Genomic DNA, 19,672 nt, shown 5'->3' with positions numbered 1-19,672 from the left:
GCTGTCTCTAAATCCACCACCTCTAGATCTGCTGTCTCTAGGTCCACCGCCTCTAGATCTGATGTCTCTAGATCTGATGTCTCTAAATCCACCACCTCTAGATCTGCTGTCTCTAAATCCACCACCTCTAGATCTGCTGTCTCTAGATCCACCACCTCTAGATCTGCTGTCTCTAGATCCAACACCACTAGATCTACCATCTCTAAATCCACCATCTCTAGATTATCCATATCTCTAGATACGCCACTTCAAGATACGCCTACTCTAGATCCGCCACCATGATGTCAAAAGCTAAATTTTCAATTTACCCACATCTAGCTGAAAGTTAATTTTTTGGAAAACATAAAGCTTAGCATTTGACAATGAAAAATTTGTGTACTGGAAAAATAAATCTATGGCATGAATTTAAAGTTCGTCCAACTCTGCAGTGTTTTCTAGAAGAAAAACTGCATGTGAAAAATGGTCATTTTTTGTTAAAATACTGAAAATAGCAGGGATCAAATCAAGGTAATTTTGATGAAACAAAGCCATACCCAAGTTGCATCTGGGTTCATGCATATGCATATTTAATTTCAATGTCGGCATACTATCAAGTAAATCATTTCTTTATTTCTATCTGACAATTGAGGAATTGCTCTTTTGTTATTAGAATTGGAGGTTCCCGGATTATGTCAGGAGTTGGCACAATGGAGCCCTCCCCTCCGCTAAAGCCGTTGGTGCCATGCATTTCTAAAAGTTGTGGCAGCTTGGCATGTCTTGATATATGGCACACTGTTTTCACATTTATTCCCCTTTAAAGATATCTCATAATTTTTTAAAGATATCTCACAAAAGTTATAAGATATCATCTAAAGTTCATGAGATATCTGATATCTTTTACAAGATATCTTATAAAAGATATGAGATATCTTATATGATATCTTCTATTTAATATACAAGATATTTCATAAAGTTTGAGATATCTTGTATAGATATATTGTAATTTATATAAAATATCTTATAAGCTGTAAATTATATGAAATATATCATATAAAATTTATATATACATGTATATATTTCATTAAGATAGAAGATATCTGATAAATTATTTAAGATATCTAGAGGAATAGATATGGTGTGCCATAAAGAGTTATGAATTCTGAGATTGATCACTGTTTGTTATCTTCACCTCTCATATAAGTGAAATATTCTCGAATGGAAGCTAAGGTGGATTCTATGGAAAGGCAATGAGGTCAAAATTTTATATCTATATACCTACACAATGTATCATTCGTTCAATGTAAATGTAGAACGTAATAGTACATCACACACGCACCTGCTTACATATGTTGAATTAACATTGAACGAAGGGTGAATTGACGTGTGACATGCGGCACTTTTCAAGTTGTATGAACATTGATTAAAACAAGGGGTTCTGGATAAAAGTAGTACCTTTGTATCTGTTGACTGCACCTTGCAATTAGGACAGACAGGTGTCTTTGGTCTTCATCCACCCCGCTTCACTAAGTGGGCGAAACCATGTGAGGGGGTGATGTTAACATGGCATCACTGGGCGTACCAACTTCCACAAAGAAGTTGCCGACCAGGGCGGAAGGGCTCACATGTTTGTGATTTAGGCGAGACACCAACAACAGTGTAGAACTCGGCTGAGGTCAGTCGATTCGGAATGAAGTCCCGTAGGCAGTTTCTTGTGCACATATGGCAAGGCTATGGCAACTTCTGCATCAGGGTTCGTCTCTAGCGATCTTGACTACCTCCTGCCACTAGGTCGAGACGAATTTAGACAAACGAGTGAGGTTGGTGGTGCAACGTAGGGCCCTTCACTGAAATCAAAGTCATCAGCGCAAGTCATATTTCATCTTGCTCATAACCCATCACATCACCACAAACACTAAAGTCCTGTGGTGATTGGCAAACGATGAAAACAGCAGGTGTGGATACACTGGAAGCTGAAGTGACAGTTGAGACGGCTCAAAACACTGGTTGTCAGATCTTTGACTGAGACGAGGCAACAAAGACTCCCGGCAACTGACTGAGCAGCCCTCTTCAGGAACACACTGCTCGCCCCTGTAGCCTGAGGAGGGTCTAGAAACGGCGCCCCAAACATTGCCTGTATCAACTAACCCGGGATAGTTTACCGCGACTAGCAGGGATCCCCATCATGCGGTCGAAATACACGTAACAAGAAAAAACCCCTAACAGATACCGATCACAGGCACATGGACCGTTTGAACACTCTTCGACAAAGATGATTCAAATAGATCGGAAAGAAAAACAGCACTCTTAGCGAAGGAGCTGTCCAGATACAAAGTGAACATTGCTGCTCTGAGTGAAACTTGTTTTGCTGAAGAAGAACAACTACGAGAGTCAAAAGCCGGATACACCTTCTTTTGGAGTGGGCGTGGGAAGAGTTGGGAGTTGGCTTTGCTGTAAAAAACGACCTAATAAGCAAGCTAACTAGCCTACCCAACTGAAGAGAAAGAGAAAGGCTACCATTGTTAGTTGCTATGCTCCTAACTAGCCTACCCAAAGGAATCAAATACGCCTCAAGACCCTTACTCTTCAACTGAAGAGAAAGAGAATGCTACCATTGTTAGTTGCTATGCCCTTACCATGACAAGCCCTGATGACATCAAGGACACGTTTTATGAGGAACTCGACACTATCTTTGCTTCTACACCCGAAAAAGACAAACTAATGGTTCTTGGAGACTTTAATGCTGGGCTCGACTCGTATGTACAAACGTGGGATGAAGTCATTGGGAAGTACGGTATTGGATTATGCAACAGCAATGGTCTACTCCTCCTCAGATTGTGTGCCCAACACCGCCTTAGTGTCACAAACACACTCTTCCAGTTACCAACCAGAAACAAAACTATCTGGATGCACCCACGCTCAAAACACTGGTACCTCATCGACTATGCCATTGTCAAAACTAGAGACAGGAATTATGTGCGAGTGACGAAGTTACTGTATGGAGCAGACTGCTGTATGAACCACAGCCTCATTATATGCATGCTCAACTTTCATATTCAACCACCCAAGCGCCTGAATATTGACAAGCTGAATGGTGTCGACGTCAAGCAGCAAGTCGCAAAGGAATTGGATGGGAAACTCGAACTTGTCCTTGTCCTTGAACTCTGACAACGTTGAGCAGGATTGGAAGGATTTCAGGAATACTGTACACGCGATATGCAGTGACATATTGGGTCCTAAAACGCACTCTCACGATGACTGGTTTGATGAAAACAATGAGGCCATAGACAAGCTGCTTGAAAAGAAAAACAGGCTCTTAAAGCTAAACCTCTCAAACAAGACTCCAGCTAACACGGTTGCTTTACACAGCGAAAAACAGACTGTCTAGACTAAATTAAGGCATGTGAAAAAAAGATGGCCCAGTCAAAAGGTCAATGAAATCCAGGGCTACGCTGACACCCACAATTCCAAACGCTTCTATGAAGTTGTTAGGACACTGTATGGACCTCAGCCTGCTGGTACATCACCACTGCTCTTTGCTGATGGAACCCAACTTATCACAGACAGGCCTGGCATTCTTGATAGTTGCACGACAGAGCACTTCAAGTCAGTTCTAAACAGGCCATCGACAATGAGGCAATCGATCACCTACTTCAGACAACAACTTACACAACACTCACTTGACGACCCTCTTTCCGCTAAAGAGACCGATAAAGCTTTAAAGCGAATGTCAGTTTGCAAAGCTCCTGTGGTGGACGCTATTCCAGCCGAGGTCTATAAATCCGCAGGTCCACTGACGATTCAGAAACTGAGCAAGCTTTGACTGGCAATGTGAGCAAAGGAAACCTTACCACAGGACATAAAGGATGCTTCAATAGTTCACCTCTACAAGCGTAAAGGAAACATACAGTCCTGTGACAACCATTGAGGAATTTCACTCCTACCCATCGCTGGAAAGATCCCCGCACGCATACTGTTGAACAGACCTCTTCGCCACCTTGAAAGTCTCCTACTAGAAAGTCAGTGCAGATTCTGCTCAGGTCGTGGAACAGTGGACATGATCTTTGCTACTTAACAAGTGCAAGAGAAATGCCAAGAACAGAACTCCAGCCTCTATACAACATTAGTAGACCTCACGAAAGCGTTTGATACTGTCAAAAGGACTGGTTTATGGTTAATCATTGAGAAATCTGGCTGCCCACCAAGGTTCATCACGATGGTACGTCAATTCCATGATGGCATGAAGGCCCACGTTTTCGATTATGGTAATCAATCTTCACCCTTTGAGGTCACAAATAGTGTCGAGCAAGGTTGCATTTTAGGCCCAACACTGTTCAGCATAATTTTCACTGCTATGCTGGCAGATGCCACCCATGCATTGATTTCAAGTACCGCTCGGATGGGGGGGGGGGGGGGGGGGGTCTCCAACATGCAGCGCCTGAAAGCCAAGACCAAGGTTCACTACAAAGGACTTATAGACCTTCTCTTTGCAGATGATTGCGCCCTTAATGTCTCAACAGAGCTTGACATGCAACAAAGCCTGAACAGGTTTTCGGATGCTTGTGACGTGACAACTTTGGTTTGACGATAAACACTTAGAAAACTGAGGTCATGTTCCAAACAACCCATACATTTAGCCGAACACCTACATCAAGTCTGAGCGCCTCAACCCTGTGGAAAAGTTTACATACCTTGGAAGCACCTTATCCAGAAACATACCACATTGATGACGAAGTCAACCCCCGCATAGCTAAAGCAAGCTCATCCTTTGGCCGCCTGAACAGGACTGTATGGGGCCGCCGATGCATAACCACAGCGACAAAGCTCAACGTGTACAGAGCAGTTGTACTGACAACCTTGCTCTATACAAATGTGACCTGGACGGTATACCAGAGACACACCAAGAAACTAAATCACTTCCACACAGTATGTCAACGAAAATTTTGGGTCATCAGATGGCAGGACAAGATTCCAGATTCTTAGTTTTTAAGCCGTGCTAGCATGTGCAGCATCGATACCATGCTGCGGTCAGACCAACTCCACTGGTCATGTTCGAAGAATGGATGACACCCGCATCCCGAAACAGCTATTGCACAGGGAGCTAGAAAATGGCTCACGCTCCAGAGGTGGTAGAAAAATGCGGTATAAAGACTCCCTGAATGTATCCACCGAGCTGTTCCACATCGAACCTGAACCATGGGGAGATCTAGCGCTTGACTGAAGTGTCTGGCGCTCTAGCGTGAAGATGGGAGGAAAGATACTCGAGGATAATCGCACGTGCCTGGCAAAACAGAAGAGGGCTAAGTGAAAGGTGAGAAAAGTATCGGCAGCTCCTCCATCTGGACTGTCTTGTCTGGAATGTGGAAGGACGTTCCACGCGAGCATTGAACTTTTCAGCCATCTTCGAACCCACATCACTCAAAGCAGAAATTAGCAGAGATGAAATCATGGTCATCTTCAACATCGAAGGATGAACTACTACCACTTTTATATTTATCCAAAAACAAATTACAAAGTTTCGATACGCATTCCTACCTAAACATTCAACAGATACTAGTAAATATATTGCTTAAGTACACCACTGGATTGACATTGCACTACTGATCAATAATGACATTGCCAAATTACATTTTAAAACATTTTCTTTCTACTTCAGTACATTTACAATGAACGAGTGGTGCATTGCGTCGTTACAAATACTAACTAGTACACAGTTATAGGGATCTGCTTTCCAACTCCATTTTGGCTTTCTGTAGATTCAGTTCTCCATTTTTCTATACCTAACAATCCGGGATACGGAATTTTAAAACAAAAATATTAATACTAAAAATGGGTAAGAAAACGTTTTGTACGATAAGTGTTTACAGAATACAAAGAATAAAACAGGTAAGTATTGGACTGCTATATTGTACGGCTAAGTGTTCGCAAAATACAAAGAATAATACAGTAAGTATAAGACTACAATATTGTTCACGGTACACAAAGAATACAGTATTAGGCTACAATATTGTACGGCTAAGTGTTCACAGAACACAGTAAGTATTAGACTACAATATTGTTCACGGTACACAAAGAATACAGTATTAGGCTACAATATTGTACGGCTAAGTGTTTACAGAACACACAAAATGCAGTAAGTATTAGACTACAATATTGTACGGTTAAGTCAGGGCCGTAAGTAGGGTTCTAAATCAGGGGAGGCAGGGGATTGGGGGCCGCCGATTGACTTTACGACTGAAAATGACACTTTTTAAATCCCAATTTATCATGTTTGTGTTTCATTTGTACTATGTAAAGAATCGTAATATGGTGTCAAAGACAAAGGTGCTTGTCTTCATTTTAAACATATATCCTATAATATAACATTTATATAATTTTATTTTCTTTTTTGCCAAAAAATCAGACGAGGCAGTTGCCTCGTCTGCCTCATCGGCAGTTACGGCCCTGTAAGTGTTCACAGAACACACGGAATGCGGTAAGTATTAGGCTACAATATTGTACGGCTAAGTGTTCACAGAATGCAGTAAGTATTAGACTACAATATTGTACGGCTAAGTGTTCACAGAACACACAGAATGCAGTAAGTATTAGACTACAATATTGTACGGCTAAGTGTTCACAGAACAAACAGAATGCAGTAAGTATTAGACTACAATATTGAATACCGGAAGAAAAAACAACGGATAAAGCATACCTGTACTTGACTACGTAAACTATTGACTAAATAAAACATTGACCACATTAAACATGACAACAACGCGTTTGTAAAGATCTACCACAACCCGCGTGAGAATAGCAATAAAGTACACAAATAGGCTGCGGGTCGCGTGAGGCATACGTATAAAGTATATTTGATTCGTGAAGCGCGGGATACAGTAAGTAGAATACACGAATGCTAAAGTACAGAAAGATAAATATATTTGAAATATTATTTTTACAAACGGTGAAACCCATCCTTAAATGGGGGATCTCGGGTATTCCTCCGTAGGTCTGCGTTACATACCTACAAAGTGTTGACTATTTCAATGATCTTTAAAACTATGATAAGGATGTATATAGTAATGTTGATGTTTAACCCTTTGCACCAATTGAGGTGCAATTTCAAGGCCTAGAATATATGAAAGGGATAGTCCATCTTCATCAGGTACCCCCTCCCCCCTTCACGTGCTACTGACAGGGTCACGTGCTACTAACAGAAACTTTTCTTCTTTTTTTACTATGAAAATATATATTAAAATTGTTTTTAATATTTACCATTTATTAATATCGCTTACATATACATATAGAGATATAATCTAAACAAGTGATATAAAAGGGTTTTATTCTAGTAGTTGATAATTTTACACCATTCTTAATACGTGAAGTAAGAAATGATCGTTGAAGTAAAAAACTATTGAATGGTTCACTAGAATTAAATTAAATATTCTTTAAAGTGATATCACTAATGGCTCGTCAGAATTATACATTCTTTTAAATGACATCGTTAAGGGCTCACTAGAATTTAAGTGATACCACTTCCCAAATGCTGAATAGGTATTTGTACTGTTTATTAACACGAGCCATACAATATGTATGCATGAAATATACAAATATGATTAAAATATACAATCTTTTTCAGTGTGACGCATGTGTAAGGCAAAGCAGAATAGTCAAAATAAGACGAAAACTATTACAATTTTTCTAATCATGAATTAGATCATACCGCACCATCCCTCCAACATAAAATAAAGTCCATAATGATGATGGCGAGCTCTCAAATCATACGTTATATTAAATTTCTGCATTTAATTTAGAAGATTTATCAAGATATTTTTTTCAGTTTACAAAATTCTGTAAGATATTTTGATACAATTTCTTGTATTTTTGAGGATTAACTAAGAAACATGATATTGACCAAGAAGGAACTAAACCAAAGGTTGGTTGTTTTTTTTTCCTCGTGATTCTTATATTGATAATTTTGTATATTGCGAAAAACAAAGGTCAGTAATTGCAAATATCGTCTGTGTAAACGTGAAACAATGGAGAGCTTGGCATAATAAGATCAACCTTTATTTTGGATCGACTCTCGAATATTTTAAGAAGTACTTGAAATTTTTGGACAGAATTTGATGACAATCTAGATGAGTGATATGCAAGTAGAAAGCTACAAAATGCAGTGTGAGATACTTCTATTTGACTTCTCGAAAAAGGTAGCAATAGGAGTTACAAAGCTTTCTCTATTATACATATAATAAAGGAATTGGACTGCTCGCCAAAGACGTTTATGGAGCTCCAAATTAACATAAACTGAAATAATTGAAGATATCTTTAATCATTTGAAGCTCGTATTATCAATTCAATGATTGCGCGCAATCATTGAATTAATGCGCACATCAAATCAATTGATGAGAATAATGATTTATTGATTTGATGCGCGCAATCATTGAATTAATGCGCACATCAAATCAATTGATGAGAATAATGATTTATTGATTTGATGCGCGCAATCATTGAATTAATGCGCACATCAAATCAATTGATGAGAATAATGATTTATTGATTTGATGCGCGCAATCATTGAATTAATGCGCACATCAAATCAATTGATGAGAATAATGATTTATTGATTTGATGCGCGCATCAATGTAGTGGAATTATTGCTCGCAAAATTTGATTTGGAGCTCGGTATATATGATAATTGATTATCTCTTTAATTCAATTGAAGATGTTTACAATGCTTTTGTATAAGAAATTAATGCGCGCATCAATTCTTTTAAAGGGGCATTATCCGTAATCTTGTCCCTAAAGATTGAATTCAATGAAAATTGCTCTACATTATATATTTCTGTAACATGACACCAGTATTTAATTATTTCAAACACCTTTTAACCTCAAAACAGGCACACGAATATGTGATTTCGGTGATTAAATAAGTGTTGTCCTGCAAGACAATAATTCTTCCTTATATATTTCTGTACACTAAAAGCGGTTATCTAACGTAGTTTTATTAGGTTTTTCCTGTTTTTGTACAAAATAAATGTTTTTATTAGTCATTGATATATATTCCTATGCCATTGAGAGATTTCGAGAAAAATATGGTTGCCATCACGTTCACAACTAACTATTCAGTGAAAGAAATCATTAATTCAATTGTGGATATGTTGAATTGAAGATATCTCAAATTAGATAGTTGCTCTCTCTAAAGGAGTTATGTGCGCATTAATTGAATTAATGATATTATTAATTCAATTGAAGAGAGCAATAATTCAGTTATTGTGCGCACATTAACTGAATTCTTGCAGGGCGCATTATAACGTTAGTAATTAAATTTTCTAATTACATACTTTTAAAAGGCACGTGCGTGTAGGTATGTGTATGCGTGTCCCTTCTCTCCCCCTAATCTTTCATCATTTCTTTAAAAGAAACAGCAATTGGTAAAAAATAAATATATGCACTTTTTCTTTAAAATTTCATGATCTCGGGAAGAGGTACACCGTAATGACGTCATAATAATAATACACCAAGAAGTGCTTGCACTCGGCAAACTAGGCAGTCATTTTAGGCAAGGATATGTACAATAATATTTTGAAATTGGAAACTTTCAAATGTACTATTTTATTTTATTTTTATTTTTTTTAAGCAGTTTTAATATAAAGTACTCTGGGGGAAAAACTCCCTCAGGACTCCAACCCGCAAAACTACAGATGATGAGTCGACACGCTAAACTATTAAGCTACCCAGTTAGTCAATCAAAGGAATATACCAATATTGCTGATATTCATATACAATCTTCATTCATGTTTTAAAAAGAAGTCAGCCACTATAAAGATGTAGTATACCTCCTTAAGACGAATACTCAATGCATGTACCAAAGCAAAAGTAGCGAAAAGTGCGCTTTTGTGTCTTTTCAGTGAAAGGTAAATATTTTAGATTGAAATTCCTGCCTGGTAGCTGACGATCCACATAAACATAGCACACCTGGGGGTGTTGGGTGTTCCCAGGGCCATTTTTTTCCCCGAAAGCTAAGTTCTGTAGTTAATTGCTGTCAAACAAAGAATAAAACTACGCTATTCATTTTAAAATCATTTTCGTTAAAGCTGATAATAATAAAAGCCGAATAATTCGGATCCACTGATACCACAAGAAGCTTCTATAGACTACCAAATGAAAATGTAATATTATAACGATGTGACATTCTTGGTCAGAATCAAATTATCTACAGGGTATTTGATGCATTAAAAGATTCTTATTTTTTATATTGCTGTTTTGCCGCGATGTTCTTGTTCTTGTCCAAGATGAAAAAGAAAACAAAATCTTGTAAAATACATAGAAATTTGCCACTTCTAATTCTTAAAATGAGGAAAAAAAATAAGATTATTTCTCTCTTCCATATGAAATTCATGGATTTTTGAAACATTTTAAAAATGACAAGGTTCTTTTGTGTTAATTGACGAAGTTTCGCTGTTGTCATACGACTCTCAATATACTTAAGATTTTAAGATAAATCAAAAACTACAAAGGTGACCGGATGTGTGTGGGTTTTGTTTGGGGGGTTGTTTGTTTTTTTTTTGTGGCTTTTTTGTGTTGTTTGTTTGGTATTTTTTTTTTTTTTTTTTTGGTTGATGTTGGTTTTTAAGGTAAAGTCCTTGCTCCAACAAAAAGTTATCCACGTCTTTTTTCTGAAACCTTCCTTCGAAAATTTGGAGAGAAAAAGACTCATTATAAATCCTTTCTACTGACAACTAGTACACTCTTGAACGGCACAAAACACCTTTTCCTTAATGCAATGTTATTTACAAGCCGTTAACATGACAATAGATTTTTTGTCGATTAAATCTAATTTGTTTATGAAATGGCTATCAGTTGTTTGACGCACATGACGTCACATATAATGGATCGTAAAAGATCGAAAGTAAATATGCATATCGCAAGATTTGAATTTCATCGCTTTCAAACTCGAAAACTAAGCAAAATATTTCATTAAAAACACATTTAAAGTAGTTCTAGGCATGAAAAGAATTTTGCTGAACAAATGAGAAAGTTTAGTAACATGCGTTGTATTCTTTAAGCGAATCGCAAAAGTACATGTACACATACCCAAAAATATGCCTGGGAAAACTTCCTACATGTATATGTATATTTTTCTGTTTGATGCTTGATATTTAATGTTCATAAAGAATGATGAAAACATTAATGTGGTAAAATGTCCATCTATGACGCAGACCTATACAAATACCATATACTGTTTGAATTTCCAAAATATCTTTATTAAAAAATATTGATTCGATATATTTTCATTTTGCGTGGTTTCTTTTGTTTTTAGCGAATTAACGCACTAATCGCTCAATTGATATGCAGACTTTTTTTAACCAACGTGTGGTGTTTTACGAAAGAGAGGTGTTTGTTCTTCATTTGTCGTGCAGCGCAATCGATAAAGATGAATGAAAGGGGGACCTTTCCTGTACCACGCCCCCTTGTAAACTAATACTAAGGCGGGCATTCTCTGGATAAACGTATAAAGCTCTACTTCAACGGAGAAAGGAACGCAATGTAACGTGACCCGTGTAGTAACAGAGGAAATTTATTAGTTTTTTATTCAAAGATTTTTATTCAAGATTTTGATTTCTTTTACAAGATTATAACCATCACTAATGGATTTAAGGTAAGCGACGATTGATTTTGTTGATTTAATGAAACATTTAATTGCAACTGAGACCGTTGAAATTGAAAAGTTACCTTTTTTATTCGCAGGTGTTTGACCATTACTGTAGCGTTGAGTATCACAGGTAAGAATTTTCTATTTTATCACACACCATGAAATATCTAAGAGGAACCACTCACACAATATAATATTAATAAACGAATATTTGAAAATAATCACTCACGCGATATAATACCTAAAAACGAGCACTCGCGGGAAATAATGATGGGTTTATAGTTAAATGTCTAAAGGTATAATGAAAATGATAAATAAAAAAAATATCAAACAAATGCAGAAAGACGATATACATTAGGAAACATTAGAAATGGCAGGTTCACTCATTTTCGTGAGTTTCAAATTGAATAGTTTAGCCAAAGAAAATACTTTCCTCAAAACGTCAATTGTGGATTGCTGTCTTTTATTTCCAAAATCTTGTTCAATAACGAAATCCACGAAAATTGATGTTTACTGAATAATGAAGATACTTTTAAGCACCGCGGAGGTTTGTTGAGGTTGTATGTAAAACAAACACATGTAATGAAATGTATTGATGTTGAAACCATTCAGTTCAACTTTAGATGAAGTCGTCTTGCATATTTCACATGAAATTGTTAGATACAAATAACTTTTCCTTTTATATAGTATTGATACAACCCCCTCCCCAACCCCAACCCCCCACCCCCACCCCCCAAAAAAAATATGTTTAAAACCAATCAAAACCTTTCAAAAATACTAGATCCATCTCGTCTTATCAAAGATTACCCCCCCCCCCCGACACCCTGCCACCAACTGATTTCGTTAAAGTCCCGTGCTTGTCCAATTTTGAATAAAACCATTTATTGCAATAAAAATGACTTAAAAATCACAGGATTTGACAAACGCTTCGTGATTTGTAATCAATATGAATGAGCCTAAGTGTTTTTAAGTGATGCAGTCCAAAATTCAGAACGCAGTTTGTAATTCAAGGGGGGAAATTGAAAGAGGCCACCTTTGAAGCAAAATAAAGATAGATATCTGGTCGATCAAGGAGACCTACACATACACCAGGACTTAATAAAATGGCAATTTGTCAAATAGAAGTATCACAAGTCCATTCATTTTCATGGCACGATAGTTTATTTTGAAGATTTTTGAGAATAAAATGACGATAGTCGTGTACGTCGTTAGATCTCTGAACTGAACGCGGATCAATGCGGGGTATCCTCTGATACAGTTCCGGCAGTGGTTCAACTTCGTTACAAATGTATCCCCCTATATCGTGAGCTTACATTATAAAGATAACCGAGTTCTTTGATACTTACTTGATACGCTTTACATCGATTATGCATGTTTCCCTCCTCTCCGCTGAACTATGGAATCAATGCCTTTTTACAATATATGTGTGAGGTATTTTGAGTGCGACTGTACGCTTTGTAAAACAACACGTGCTTTTTTTTTCTTTTTTCTTTTTTGATACTAGTATTATGCGATATTGCGATGTAATTAACAGAGAAAGTTGTATACATGTTTGTACAGTTTGCGTAGCATTAGTCGCGAATAGTCGTTATAGAGGATCATATCAGCCATGATTTTTGTATGAATCAAAACCAAAGCAAGAGATATATACCACACATTAAAAATGTTGTTAAAAGCACATGTCTTGATATTAGTGCGAAAATTTGATATCGACTAGAGCACACTAGAATATTACTGGAGTAAAACCCTTAATTAGATTATCTCTCGGATTATTGTTTTAGATTACGTTTAACGGTTCCTTCGTGGCACAAGGCAGGAAAAATCAGAATTTTTCACATGATAGTGTATAAAACGCAATTATTTTGGAGTTGAAATATCGCCTCTTGCTAAATGGTTCCCAGTGATGGAATGTGCAGACAATTCTTAGAGATTTAATATTTCCCACCCAAGCCCCATCCTCAAAGTTTTTTAAAAATGAAACTTAGTGTTCTTAGTTTTCCAGACTAAAGTAATCAATACCATGCATATCACCATATTTCAGGGTGGCCGGTTTAGGACGGGGGGGGGGGGGGGGGGGGGGGTGGGTGGGTGTAATCGTTCCCACGAAATTCAAATCCTTCCCATGAAATTCAATTCGTTCCCACGAAATAAATTCGTTCCCATAACCAGTTTTAAAGTAATATCAGGCTCTATATTTACATTAACTTTCATTACCTGAGGGTAAATCAATACATAAACGATAATAATAATAATAATATATATATATATATCAATTTCATTGGTATCATATTCTATTGTTATAAACTTATCTAACGCAATTGTGTGCAATTACATGTATGCTACAAACAAGATGTGTCTTTTTTCGCATTTGTGACTGTTCTTTCATTTGGAGTGCGATGAACATATGTTGCTATTTGGGAACATTGACAATAGGCCTTCCATGCACTTTCAACGACTCCAATTTTAGACAATCGAAAGCCTAAAAAAATTAATTGAAGCTTAAATTATTATGGGGAAAAACTGTTGGGAATAAGAAAACACTGTTTCAATTATTTCAAACTGCATACAAAACATTTATCTATAACATTGGGACTGTACCGGGTGAACTTCAACTAAAACCCCGGTATTGTCATCTAGAGAGCGAGAGAAAAAAAATCGATGAATTTTAAAACAGAGAAAACCTTTAGAACATTGGTTACTCTCTGCTGATACACGGCCATAAACTGTATGCAAGGGATTCTCAAACGTTCAATGTCTGACAAAAAACTAGATTAACATAGTTTTCACCAAGATCCCCCACCCCCTTTAAAACTAAATATGATGAATGTTGAAACTAATCGAATAACAAGTAAAAACATACGAGTATCAATAACACTCTGTATACCTTTTCTACTGTTTATATTCACAAATGAAAGTGTACATTAAAGCTATAGTATTAAATGTTCATTAAAATGTAATAATTATGTGGTTTTTAACAGTCGTTTGTCTTTTTTCTTTTACCACTAAAATGTAATCGATGTCGGATGACAGAAACTTACGAGGGATTTTATCCCCCCCCCCCCTAACTATTTGAATTTTTACCCAACATCGCTCTTTTGATCTCGCCCCTTATTCCGACATAGAGATGTTATGCCCTATAAGACGCTGTACAAGTTGATCAATATATGTAATGAAGCATAAAAGAGTTTCTACTTAGAGTAGTGATTTAACGCTATGGACTTGGTGATAGCACTAGCATAATAATCCCTTGACCATTGAATATTGAGAGAATTTTATTTCGAGGGAACGAAATTTATTTTGTGTGAACAAAATTAATTTATTGGGAACGAATTTTATTTCGAGCGAAAACCCTTGGCTGGCGAGGATGCCGTATATTCTAATCTGCTATGGTTTAATGGTTTCTTTCTTATACTAATACAAAGGCTGTCTAAAATATAACTGATGCAACATTAGAAATTTTAGAAAATGTAATGTATTGCAATATGTTTAGTCATTTTTAATTATCTGTTAAAAAACGGGGATTCTGTGTCGCGGAAGGCATTGGCACGATAAAGAACCCTCACTACTACGGCCCTGGGCGCTAAGCATAGAACTTCACCTACAGCTGTTGTGACGTCTCAATATGAGTGAAAAATTCTCGACGGGAATCAATCAATCAATCACGTTGAAAGGTCACTTGCGCGTCATAAGCACTTCATCGAAAAATGAAAACAAGGAAAAAAAGCAAGGTTTATCCTTATGTTTAAATTTAAATACAAATGAAAATATAAAATCGACATATGAAAAATGATGCCAAATAGAAATTGAAATCCATGTTCATTTTCATAGACCCTGTCCACTGACCTTCCATTTTGCATGAACTAAGAAATTTACGAGGGTTGTTCGATATGTAATGTGTATTGTACCACAGCGCGATAACGCTTTGTACGATTTCGTGGACAATGATACTCCTGAATAGCTCTATTCAATACCTTTCCAACGGTATAAATACGAGCCTTCAGCTCCACATAGTTTTAAACTTATAGTCATTTCAGTAGAGACAGTTGTTGACCACTGTTGTAAAAATGGTTGGGGAACGGGTTGAAAATATTGAAGAAATTAAAGCTTATAAAAGTTCGCACAAAACTCGGTCATTCGGTAATGCAGATTTTTACTGAATTGGAGGAAGTTTATGGGTCTGATAAGGTGTCTTATGAGAGTTCGTAGGCGGAGAAAGAAATCTTTGACTGGCACAGGGTCCGTCAAAGATGCAGCAAAATCTGGCCAACCTGTGACTGTAACAGGCAAGGCAAATGTCTCAAAAATCTTCATATTGCCAAAGCTGTTGGCATATCGCTATCGCGGGTGCACATCATTTTGAAGCGTATTTTGAAAGTACGAAAGATTTCTTCCAGATGGATACCAAATATACAATTATTGACATATGACAAAAAACGGGTACGAGTACCGCTAAGCAATTGCTCAAAATGTTTCCCAAATTCAATCAAAAACAATTTGCAAACATTGTTACTGGTGACGAAACATGGGTTCACTATTTCGAACCAGAAGAAAATTTGGAAACAAAATATGGCTAACTAAACACGGTAGAAGACCTGTAGTTGCCAAAAGAACCATACGCACAAAGAAGGTTCTTTATTGCATATTCTTCTCATGTGATGGTATAGCCGTACAAATTCCGGTGCCGAAGGGCAAAAGTGTTACAGGTCGGTATTACCGAGATGTTATACTAAAAAAGCTCAAGAAGTATTATCATAAACGACGCCCTGTGTCAGAATTTAGGCATGTTCGTTTACTTCATGATAATGCTCCATCACATACATCTGAGCTTGTGAAACAATTTTTGAAGTCGGGGAAGGTTACCGTCTTGCCACACCCACCATACTCTCCAGATCTAGCCCCAAGCGACTTTTTCAAACTTTAAAAGTTCTTATCTGGTCATCGTTACAAGTGCCGACAAGCCCTTCGCTCAGACATCAGTCAGTGCCTCAGAGGTCTACCTAAATCAGCGTGCCGTGACGCATTTCAGAAATGGATTCAGAGATTGAAATTTTACATTTCAAACCGCGGAGAATACTTTGAAGGGATGTAATTGAGTCTAATGCTTTTGAGATATCGTACAATACACATTACATATCGAACAGCCCTCGTACATCCAGTTGTAAGTTGTGAAGTTAACACATTGGAGCTTCAGAAGGTTATCACAAAGAAAACAGTTAGAAATCTAAAGATAATGATATCTGACTATTGTACTGTTGGCTTATGAAAACCCGATGACGAAGTACAGAAAAGTATTTGTTAATATAAACAATAAAATGCTTTCTTTGTGATGAATGTAGCTAGCATTGCAGAACATGTATACGTAATGATTGCTACCTTCATCACCTGATAAAACAACAAAGAAAGACATATTATTGTTAATATGTATATTTTGATGTATTTAAAAATATATATATATACTAGATCAGCCATGCCAATTCACTCGTAGACCTTGGCAACGCTCCATATTTGGTAATGATTACAGAGACAGGTGGTATGAACGGACTTACGAGTATACATGTCTGTAACGATGCTTTCAGTCAGGATATCAATAAAAACGCTATCTTCCATGTGATCTACAAAAACTGTGTTAATCGTTAAGATTCATAAACATGTCAAAATTTGTTACTATCCCACTTTACTATCGCAATTTGAAAGGAGGAGTGTAGTAACCTTAAGCCCCCCCCCCCCCCCCCCTCTCGCGGTAAACGTGTCGACAATGAGATTAAGGATAATAATTTTGTGCACGTTTTTTTAATATAAACAACCTACTGACATCTAGTCCAGAGTAATATATTGTATTCCATAATTAAGAATTTCATTGATTTTCTCCTCTCCTTAATGAAATGATTGTATATTTTTTTCTTGCCCAGTATAGACAATATCAGTATGTTTTTCCCTGTTACAGTGTGCGAGATCAAAGGTGGGTTTCTTAATTAATTTCAGTAGGACGGGGCTTGACACTCACAGACCAGTCAGATAATATTGAAATAGTTTATCTTGATTTATCGCTATTTCACCGACACAATAACTCGCAACATATGTAAAATACAAGATTTTTCTTATTATTTACAAGATTTTTTTATCAATTATTTCTTATATGAAAGACTTGTTCTGTGAACGTTATAAGGCCCGATACACCACGAATCTCCTTTCCAGTAAGAAGTCGATTTTTGCCCGATTCAAAACTTAGTATTATTCTGGTATCAGGAGGAACGAGTGTCATTTAACGATCTTGTGTGTTCGAATTATTCTCAAAAAACAACCCCTGAAACCCATATTTTAATTTTGGTTTTATCGTTTCGTACTGGTGGAGGTCATGTCTAACATGTTTTCTGCCCCCCCCCCCCCCCCTCCCATCCTCCCTACAACTAAGATAAATTATGTTACATATCTCGACTCTCGTGTGCCTCTTGTGATTTTATGTTGTTACATGAGCCAACACATGCCAGTTTTGGTATGCTTTTTTGTTGTAATTATTTAGAGACTGAGAGTTAACAAAGGAAAGAAAAAACCCTAGGTTTCTACGTGTACGGGTTTTCTTTTATCGACTCTGAGCTGAATTTTTATCCGGGAAGTACTTCTTCATATATATTTCGCATTGAATACGAAGTTGATTGATTGAATATTGTCAAAATGTTGTTAAACGTCCCTATCGAGAATATTTCACTTATATGGAGACGTCATGATTGCCGGTGAAGGGCTGCAAAATTTTGACCTATGCTCGGCGCTTATGGCCTTTGAGCAGGGAGGGATCTTTATCGTGCCACACCTGCTGAGACACGGGGCCTAGGTTTATACGGTCTCCTCTGAAGGACCGCCCCAGTTGGTCGGCTCTTCCGACAAGTAAGGGTACTGAGGACCTATTCTAACCCGGATCATCACGGGAAGAATACGAAGTTAAAGGTGAAAGTCTTATCAAAGACACCTATTTTTTTCCCCATAGGAATCATCAAATGAAACTGAATTACACATTCTATTTTTCTGATGGATGTGTAGACTGAATAATTAATGGTGATCTGTAACTATTTTGCAGTGGTATTCGGGAGTGTTGTAACAAGAGAAGAAGAACTGAAAAGCCTGGTGAACCATTTATTGGACTCGTCCGAATCTTCCCTGAGGGACCAAGGCAAGCGAAGCTGGGAAACCATCAATTTCCGCGGGAAAAGGTTCTCGTCATCAAAGCGAGGCTGGGAGGCCTTACCACTCTATCGCCGTAGGAATCCTTATCTGAAACGTGGATGGGAGACACACATTGTAAAATATCCCGGTAAAAGACCGAGTTTATTTCCGTTTGTAGACCGTTCCCCTGACTCTGTTGAGCCGAGCTGTTGCACAGAGGGATCTTTTGCGTGCTGTCAGCTTTGTAATACCGGTGTACACAGTCCCGTGCTAGTTTTGAACCCATCCAGTGCGATCCGAGAACCGTGCCAGTGTTGTGACGTGTCAGAGGAATTCTGTTCTCTCTGTTCCGTTATGTGATAATGGACCCTCGGTATACCACTGTATCTTTCTTGTATGTCATAAAGTTTAATCATTGACAAGAAAAAAAGTACACCAACTTTCACCAAGTCTTTATACAATGTATCGTCTCCAGTGGGTAGGACGCCGTGCATCATTTTGGCGCTTTGTAGTATGTCAGATGGAATACCAAAAATTAATGACTAGCTTGTATTAATTGATCAGGTTTTTAATAATTAAATTTTGATTGTGGCAGAACAAAAAACTGTCTTTTAGAAATGTATACACCTGTATCTTCATATTCGTCATTAAATGGACGTATAAACATCCGTTATGTGTATCAATATCGGGATCGTTATTTAAAACGCGATCACTAAACATTTAAATTAATCCAGGTTTAATTGAAAGTATCATTTACCCCAAAATATCTAGAGAAAGTTCGGCAGGAAAGTCTTGGCATCCATAGCTTGGGAATTTTCTCAGGTTTAATTTGATTGGACTAGCAAAGTAAAACCAGAAGAATGAAATGGCGAAGATAACAAACTGATCAATCTTATGAATTGC

General features: G+C 37.2%; 1 protein-coding gene across 1 annotated transcript; it reads left to right on the top strand.

The window, feature by feature from the left end:
- The first annotated feature begins 11,454 nt into the window (after positions 1-11,454).
- Positions 11,455-19,437, top strand: LOC125672138 (uncharacterized). The gene is made up of 3 exons (XM_048908259.2): positions 11,455-11,617; positions 11,707-11,741; positions 18,684-19,437. The coding sequence occupies exons 1-3, from the start codon at positions 11,607-11,609 to the stop codon at positions 19,127-19,129; spliced, it is 492 nt and encodes a 163-aa protein (XP_048764216.1). The 5' UTR covers positions 11,455-11,606; the 3' UTR covers positions 19,130-19,437.
- The last annotated feature ends 235 nt before the right edge of the window (positions 19,438-19,672 follow it).

This window comes from Ostrea edulis, chromosome 4, assembly GCF_947568905.1.
Source record: "Ostrea edulis chromosome 4, xbOstEdul1.1, whole genome shotgun sequence".
NCBI classification, from domain to species: domain Eukaryota; kingdom Metazoa; phylum Mollusca; class Bivalvia; order Ostreida; family Ostreidae; genus Ostrea; species Ostrea edulis.
Note: the sequence above shows the minus strand (reverse complement) of the source record. Positions and strands in the feature narration are given on the sequence as shown.

Coding starts and splice junctions, on each gene's coding strand:
- LOC125672138 (XM_048908259.2), top strand. Junction 11,742..18,683: donor TGTAGCGTTGAGTATCACAG/GTAAGAATTTTC, acceptor ACTATTTTGCAG/TGGTATTCGGGAGTGTTGTA.